Source organism: Arachis duranensis, chromosome 4 (genome assembly GCF_000817695.3).
Source record: "Arachis duranensis cultivar V14167 chromosome 4, aradu.V14167.gnm2.J7QH, whole genome shotgun sequence".
NCBI classification, from domain to species: Eukaryota; Viridiplantae; Streptophyta; class Magnoliopsida; order Fabales; family Fabaceae; genus Arachis; species Arachis duranensis.
The window spans coordinates 120,653,387-120,662,556 of NC_029775.3; the positions used below are offsets into that span (position 1 = coordinate 120,653,387).

Sequence of the window (9,170 nt, forward strand, 5' to 3'; positions counted from 1 at the left end):
TATCGATTATATATATTATAGATAAATTTCAATCAAGTAATAAACTTTTATTTATTTGTTTACTTTTTAAAGGCAGCTAGATTAATCTCATGTAATATTTGTATACGTTCGTTCTTTTCGTAGCAAGCATAAAAGATTACAATAGCAATTACTAATTAGTAATTACATATATTATATTAGAGTAAAATATTGTTTTTGTCTTTAATGTTTATGATAAATTTTAAAGTTGTATCTAACATTTTAATCATTCTATTTAAGTCGCTAACATTTTAAAATTGATTCAATGTTGTCTTGTCGTTAGGGATTCGTTAATAGAATTGACGGTAGGACAAAATTGAGATGATTTTGAAACGTTAGAGACTTAAATATGACGAAAACGTTAGAGACAAAAACGATACATAGAAATAAATTTTAGTTTTATCTTTTAATAATATTAATTTTTTACTGTACATAATATTCAATTATTTTTTAATCACATCTAAGTAAATTATACTTAATCACATTACTTTTATTCTAAATAAATTTATTTTTTTATAATTTTACACTTAAAGTTATAAGTTAATATAATAATATAAAAAAATTATTTAGAATGAAAGTAATGTGATTAAGTGTAATTTGCTTAAATGTGATTAAAAAATAATTGAATATTATGTATAGTAAAAAATTGATATTCAAAGGATAAAACTAAAATTTATTTTTATGTATCGTTTTTAATTTGTCCCCAATATTTTTGTTCTATTTAAGTCCTTAACGTTTCAAAATCGTCTCAATTTTATCTTGTTGTCAATTCTGTTAACGGATCCTAACGACAAGACAACATTGAGTCAATTTTAAAACGTTAAGGACTTAAATAGAACGATTGAAACGGTGTGGACAACTTTAAGATTTACTCTAAATGTTGGACACAAAAATAATATTTTACTCTTAAATTAATTATAAATTAAGTCTATATCAAGCAAAAGAAAAAAAATTGAATCGAGGGATTTTTTTATTAAAACAAACAAAATTCTTTATTTAATAATTTAAATTAAAATACAAAAATTTATCAATTTATGCATTGAATGGTATTTTTGCTGACAAAAATAGCGAAAATAAAAATTACAACATCTACGTTGTTATTGCCGCCGAAAATGGAAAAAAAGAGAATAGAGAAACGTGGGCATTTTAATTTATTTTAATTTCTTTTAAAATTATATAAAAATTAATATTTAATAAATAATTATATTAATTATTAATTATTTTAATAATAAATTATTTTAATTAGATTAATTATCAATCATACATAATTAGCATTTATATAATTATAGAGTAAAGTATCGTTTTTGTCCCCAACGTTTGGAGTAAGTTCTATAATTCTATTTGTATCCCTAGCGTTTAAATCGTCTTATTTATATCCCTAACGTTTATAAAAATGATTCAATATTATCCTACTATCTATTATACTAATAAATCAGATTATATTTATTAGATTAGAAAGGAACGAAGTGAAAAACAAAAATGAAATAGAACGGATAAACTGCATAATGAGTTAGTAACTTGGTATATATCAATTTGATAAAAAAAACAAATTCAACCAGGTGAGTTAAACCGTATGTATTGACAACAATTGGATAAAGTTTGTTAGTTAGTACCGAATGGCAAAAAATTATGTATGTATATACAGGTTCTCCAATTAATGTACGTATGATAAGTTAAATAACACCTTTATTATACGATTAGTTGGTTAGATGTAGACTATATCAAAGTAATTTGTATTTACAGGGTGTAATATAAAGTTTTCTCTGCTTTTTTACATTTAAGTTGAAACTACTATTATTACTAACTTGATAATACTAAATTATATGCAGCAATAATCATCATCTAAAAATATTTCATGTTATTTAGGTTGATCTTATTTCTTATATTATGTGGACACTTTCTCAAACTCAGAAGTTTGATCCTCCTAGCAATCTTTGTAGGTATAATTATAGGTAGAAACTCAGGTACAATTAATTTCACGTGAAGTTGATAATTGAGAATTGTTAGATAAAAATTCAGTCAAATAAGTCAACTAATTTAACGACTCTCAACTATTAATTTTACGAGAAATTGACTAAACCTGAGTTTTTACCTAGTTATATAGTATTTTCAGGAATCAAAACATACACATGCATATCTCCTTCGGTTATTACTTGTTAATATACACAATTTTTTATATTAATATTTTTTAGGATTAATCTCTACATACAAGTGTTTTGTATTTACAAGCTTTACAAGTCTGAACGAAACCCACCCATTAAACGCGCTGCTTGTTACTTGCCTTTTTAACAGAATTTTTAATGAATTCAAATCAATTAACGCATAAATATATAACTTACATTTTTTAAAATATTTCGTTTCTTTTTTGGAGTTTCTTGCCAAATTTGTTAGATCTCCTTCATGTGTTCTCTCTTTGCTTCGTTTTTTTTTTTCGATTTTCATGGTTTCTGAAATCAAGTTTTGAAATCGTTTTGAAGATAATGGAACTTCAGAAATACACCCAAAGGATTACATAAATACACCCAAAGGATTTAAGAAATACACCCAAAATAGGGGAAGACAGTATATTTCTTGACGAGGCACATGGCAGAGACAATCTAGAAGAAAAACCTAGAAGAACAGTAAGACAGTACTTTGAATAATGTTTCTTCCTTTTTTCTGGTGATTTTTTATGGAAATTTGTATCTTTTTTTCTTGAGAGCTGGAACGTTTCTACAGAATCGTAATAGTTTGTTTTGAATGTCCCTGGTTTGCGTTTTGATTGAGGAAGAAGAGGAAGAGTGAACGTGTTGTGGAAGGGACGCTTGTTTTTTTTCTTGATGGTTTGCGTTTTGATTGAGGAAGAAGACGAAGAGTGAATGTGTTGTTGAAGGAGCGCGTATTTTTTTCTTAGACTTTGAGTAACTTGTATAACTTGTAAGCCAAAAAGGCTTGTATGCCTAGCATGCCTCTATTTTTTATTATCTGGACTAGGACACATCAAACGGATTATTCATCATAAAATACAAATCTGTGAATTACAAAACAAGAATGATGAAAGTTTTTGGTCAAATGCACAATAGGATAGTACTATTCATATTCATTAGTCAATATCATATTATCATGTCTTGATCCATAAACAGAAAGCATAACAAAATGTAAAAGAGCAAGCTGAAATTGATGCATGCAAAGCGGAAATTTCCCTAAACATTCTTAATAATCCAAATCATCAGTTTCATAAGATAGTTCTCAAACACAGAAGCTTCAGTTTGATGCTCACTCTGAAGCAATCTTTTTCCCTCTCTTAATGCAGCCATAATTCTCTGCTTTTCGGAAGCCGAAACCTTAGAGCTTAAATCAAAATCCTTCATAGCTTTCTCCATCCTGTAAATATAATCATCCAAATCATTCTTTGCTTCCACCATCTTCTTGAACTTCATATCCTCTTCCTTGAACACAGCAGCTTCCTCAATCATTCTCTTAATTTCAGCACTTGAGAGTCTTCCTTTCTCATTAGTAATGGTGATTCCACTCTTGCTACCAGTTGTTTCATCCTTAGCACTAACTTTTAAGATACCATCAAAATCCAGTTCTTTTTGCAGGAATGATGGTATTCCTAGGAATTACAACACTCATAAAATCTCCTTCTATTTTTGTACCAAGAGACAGAGGAGTGACATCCACCAGAACCAAGTTTGGTACAATGCTATAATTTTCACTCAACAAAGCAGCTTGAACTGCAGCACCATAAGCAACTGCTTCATCCGGGTTGATACTCTTACAGAGCTCCTTCCCCTCAAACAATTTCTGCAATAATCTCTGCACTTTGGGAATCCTTGAAGATCCACCAACAAGGACCAAATCATGTACATCACTCTTGGCCATCTTAGCATCATCAAGGCACTTCTGAGATATCTCAATGCACTTCCCAAACAAGTCCCTGTTGAGTTCTTCAAACCTTGCACGAGTTATAGAGAAACGAAAGTCAATGCCTTGAAACAAAGCATCTATCTCAATAGTAGTCTCATTAGCATGTGAAAGTATCCTTTTCGCTTTCTCACATTCGTTTCTCAACCTCCTCATTGCTCTGGGATCACGAGTACTGTCCATTCTGATCTTTCTTTTGAACTCTTGTACCAAGTGACTCATCATTCTGTTATCGAAATCTTCCCCTCCCAGATGAGTGTCTCCGGCAGTGGCCTTAACTTCAATGTTATCACCTTCAATTGTGACTAGAGACACATCAAAGATACCACCACCAAGATCAAATATGAAAACATTGCGCTTTCCGGAACATTTGGCTCTCTTTTGAAGGCCATATGCAAGAGCTGCAGCTGTTGGTTCGTTGATGATTCTGATGACATTAAGGCCGGCGATGATGCCGGCATCTTTGGTGGCTTTTCGCTGCGAGTCATTGAAATAGGCAGGGACTGTAATCACTGCATTGTTCACAGAAGACTCCAAATAGGCCTCAGCAATGTCCATCTTTGTGAGAATCATAGATGAGATTTCTTCAGCTGCAAGAAACTTTTCCCTGCCTTTGTAGTTCACCATAATCATGGGTTTGTCATCAACACCAGCTACAACCTTGAATGGCCATAACTTAAGATCATTGTAAATTGCAGGATCTTTGTATTTTCTGCCAATCAACCTTTTAGCATCTACAAAAGAGTAATCTTGTTTTACTTTCATATTTTCTTTGTGTAGGAGAAATAATAATGAACCAAACTAGTGTACTATAGTTAGATGAATGTGGTAACTAACTAACTAACTAACAATCAGTTTGAATCTAATTAACATTATTAATGAGACTAAGATGAAATCAAACATGTTACCAAAGATGGTGTTAGAGGGGTTGGCTGCGGCTTGATTTTTAGCAGCATCACCAATCAACCTTTGAGAATCAGTGAAGGCAACGAAAGAAGGTGTTGTTCTGTTGCCTTGATCATTCACAATAATCTCTGCACGACCATTTTGTTCTTCCCATGCTGCAACACACGAGTATGTAGTTCCAAGATCGATTCCTATCGCATGACCCTTATGTTTTGTTGCCATTCTTCAATTCTCTTTGCGAAATGCAGTGTATAAATGAAATATGAATATGAATAGCTGCTGAATGTTCATATTTACACACAGATAAATAGAAAAATATGCTAATAAAATTTTATTTATGTTCCTTGAAACCATAAATGAATTATTAATGTATTATACTAGTATCAAGGATGAAGCTTAATTGTTCATTCCCCAGTAGTTAACCAAACACTATATGGCTATCAGTCATGCGAATCATCACTGATACTACTATGACCTTGAATAAAGCAAAGAAAAATCTCTGCATTTACTCTCTTCTCTTTGTCTCTCTCCGATATCAATGTCATCGAAACTTGATTTTCTTCTACCCTTTGTAACCATGCATCCCGGAAACAGTAATAAGTATATTTCATAAATAGTGAAAACTTGCATGTAGTTGTCTTTATCGTTAGATGATTTGACAAGTTTAACTAAATTATGATGTAGTAGTGGTCAACTTTCACCATTAATAAATATTCATAAGGACCTTAATGTTGCAAGTGTGAGAAGCATAAAAAATTATGTCACATTCACGAAAGCAAGGAAGAACGTGGAAATTATAAGATGAAAGACTATATTTGAAAGGAAGTTATTTTAAAGTTTATATTAGACTATAATAGGATAAGTTCACGACTCATTCATTTTGGGTGATGCAGTAGACAAACAGGTATAATCACATTCTTACTGAGCTTTCCATACCTTCACATAATCCCTTGGATACTTACAAGTATTGGTACCGGATAAAATTTGGGGACCGTTTGAACTTATCCAATCTTGTGGTTCAAGAGAATAATGAGGGTAATCATGATATGGTTGATGACAATCAAGAGCAGGAGTCACAGTCACCTCCACCTTCTACCTCCAAATCCACTTCCACAAGAACAATCTTTGTCCTCAAGCTAATATGTACCTCAAACACAGTTTATTCCGTCATACCCAATACATCAGCAGTATTGGGGTATGCCACAGTTTGACTCAGGAGAAGGAGTTTCTTTTAGCTAGTTGCTTAGTTTTATGATTGCAGATGCAGGACAATTACAATATGGCCAACAACCTGAGTTCATGGCGGGTAGGTATTCCTTGGATGCAAGGCATTCGTGCCGCACTTCGTCGGGTGCTTCTGGAGGGTTCGTATCTGTTGACTCTAGTAGGAGTGACGGTGATCGTGGGATTCTTAATAGTCAAAATCCTAATAGTCAAAATCCTAACCATGTTTGAATGAGTCTCATTGAAGAAAATGCTAAGACACTTGAACAAGAGACTGATGAGTATCTAGTAGATGAACCGGACGACGAAGACGAGGACGAGGATGATGAAATAGAGGAGTCCAACAAGGATGAAAAATCCCGTAATGATGGTATGGGATATCTGTATAAAATACATGATATTTTTCTTGACATCTCAGAATCTATCTTCTCACAGATCACACCTTTAAGCTCTTCAAATAAGATTGTGAAGGGAATAACAACATCTAACGGATTTTCACAAATAAATTTTACTCCTTCAGATGTTTATAACAAAATCTGACTAAAATAATACACTTTTAAAAGAACTCTGTCATCCATTTCTCTCACTCACCTAAACAAGAACAGAAACTTCACTACCAGATTTTTAGGCTACATACCAAGAAAGAGAGAAACACAAATAAAAGAAACTAGAAGAAGAAGCCGAACAAGATGAAGAAGAAGACGGGATCTGATCTCTTCTACGAGTTACAAATTTTTATATATACATTTATCCATAAATCGGACCCCCGATTAGGTACAGTTGATTCAAATAAAATTAAAATACAACTCGGACCGTGCAAATTTATTTTCGCACTCATATAAAAAATTCATATATATATATATAAAAGACGGACGGTCCGATTTGTTTGCTGTGAAATTCAAATTTTTTCCTGCCAAATCGGACCCTCCGATTTGTTGAGCAACTTTTTGGAATACAGAACTTACACGGTCCGAATTCTAACCCCGGCCACTCATAAAAAGCTGTCCCACAATTTGGTCTAGCACGACCTGATTTCATATACAGACACATCACATTCAAGACTTCCATAACGATAAAATTGAGTCGTTTATTGAATGGAGGTGTCTAAAACATCTCTAAATTAGACTCATCTCATTAATCATTATATTATATTCAATTTATGTCAAGAAAATTTCTAAATACCCCAAACACGTAGTATCAATTGCTTTCTTCTTATTCTCAATGCTACCTACATATCAGATTGAGGCAACTAACAGGAACAAAAACCGTTAAAGATGAATTGATCCAAAGCGTAATTCATTGAAAAGGAGCAAAAATGTATGCACTCAATAAAATCATAATAAAAAAAATACAACAAATTATCAAACAGAAGATATGCATCATAATTCTTATTAGTAAGGGCACTTGGTAGGCCGAAGACATTATGGATCAGAACTTTATTTAAGATATTTTTACTAAGCAGTAGATTGCTGCATGTACAAGAGAGGACTTAAATTTCTTACAATTATTTAAGCAAACTAAAAAACTAATAATTTAGACCAGAGATATATGCAAAGGGAATGATTAGTGATTTTAAATAATTATACCTATATATGAAATATGTGCTTATGAAAAAAATATTATTTTGATTAACCAATTTAATATCATACACTCACATCTTTGTACTTTTAACATTAGTTTTTTTTTTTTTAACTGAACATAACACAAAGAAAAAGGACCTAAAAGAAAGAGTAGTACTCCTCTCTAATAATAATGTCTAAACTATTAGGGGGCACTAACCACTCTAGATACTCCTGCTTGTTTAAAGCAGCAGTCTTAGCCATTAAATCAACTGCTCTGTTTGCTGTACGCTGGATGAGCACTAAAGTAGCTGTCCAATTGTGCTAGAGCATCTCTTTGATTTTGTCAAGCAGATCAGAGTCATTCCTAATCATGCTGGTTGTGCCTCACGAAACAAGAAGAAACACATCAAGATTATCAGTTTCACATATGATCTCTTTGCACTCGCAATCCCAAGCCATAACAAGCCCTCTCTAAATAGCATGAAGCTCACAATAGAGAACACTAGAAAGAGGTATATTGGCAGAATAACCTTTTATCCAAATTCCCATGCCGTTTCTAATAATATATCCAAAACCAGCTAATTGCTCATTTTAAAAAACGCTTGCATCGCAGTTCACTTTACAGACATTCATTGGAGGTGGTTCTCAGTTATATTGCAAAGAGGAAGGAATAATATGTTTTTGGGTGGTAACAACATTAGAGAAATCTCGAGCAGCATGTTTAACTAAGTGAACAATTTTCTCCTTACTCCATGGATCATCTTAATGGAAGATGTCATTGTTCCTATCCCTCCAAATCCACAAAAAGGCCGCTACAAAGAGAAACTCATTTTTGTTGAGGTTATAACGAATCCAAGACACAATCTAAATTAGAGTCCTCAGTGGTCATTCCCAAGTTTAAGTTAATCCAAATCTAACGAACTTTTTGGCAAGTCCTAAAACAATGGTTAATATCCTCTAGAGCAAGATAACATCTCTGACAAAAATCAGAAGTAGTAAGACCTCTTTAAAACTGGTAACTAGCTGTGAAAATTCCGTTGTTGAGGCAAAGTCAGAGGAGACACTTTATCTTCTCCGGTATTAATTTTCATATACTCGTTTCAATTTTTAAAAAATATTTGTTTTTAAATAATATTAAAATATTAACATATGTAACATTATATTATTATATAGAATATTAATAATGAATTACATCATTATATTTTAGTAATTACATTATATATTTTAATTTTTTTAAAAAATACATATTATATCTAAATTGTTTTTATATAATAATAAATATAATAAAAAATAAAAAATTTCATCTGAAATTTAGTCCCTTCGTATTAAAATTTTTGGTTCTAACTTTAGAATAGACCAATCCAAATTGATTTATGAGGCACAATATATGAAACCAAGTGAACAACTCTACATCCTAGGACAAGCCAAGGAAAATCCATATCCAATAAGAAAACTTTCACTAACTCATATCCAAAANAATCAGGGGCGAAGCTTCATATATATTAGGGGAGGCAGTAGCCCCCAAAAAAATTTGTTTACAAGAATAATAAAAAA

At 31.9% G+C, this 9,170-nt stretch overlaps 1 protein-coding gene across 1 annotated transcript; it reads right to left on the reverse strand.

Moving 5' to 3' along the window:
• Positions 1-3,576: 3,576 nt before the first annotated feature.
• On the reverse strand, positions 3,577-5,052 carry LOC107486821 (heat shock cognate 70 kDa protein-like). The gene is made up of 2 exons (XM_021141318.1): positions 4,833-5,052; positions 3,577-4,658 (listed from the first exon to the last, which is right to left on the reverse strand). Exons 1-2 carry the CDS (start codon positions 5,050-5,052, stop codon positions 3,577-3,579), a joined length of 1,302 nt encoding a protein of 433 aa, XP_020996977.1.
• Between the last annotated feature and the right edge of the window lie 4,118 nt (positions 5,053-9,170).

Excerpts from the sequence above, each read along its gene's own strand:
- LOC107486821 (XM_021141318.1), bottom strand. The coding sequence starts at position 5,052 with ATGGCAACAAAACATAAGGGTCATGCGATAGGAATCGATCTTGGAACT. Across the intron at positions 4,659-4,832 it reads CCCCTCTAACACCATCTTTG|ATGCTAAAAGGTTGATTGGC; the intron begins GTAACATGTTTG and ends ACTCTTTTGTAG.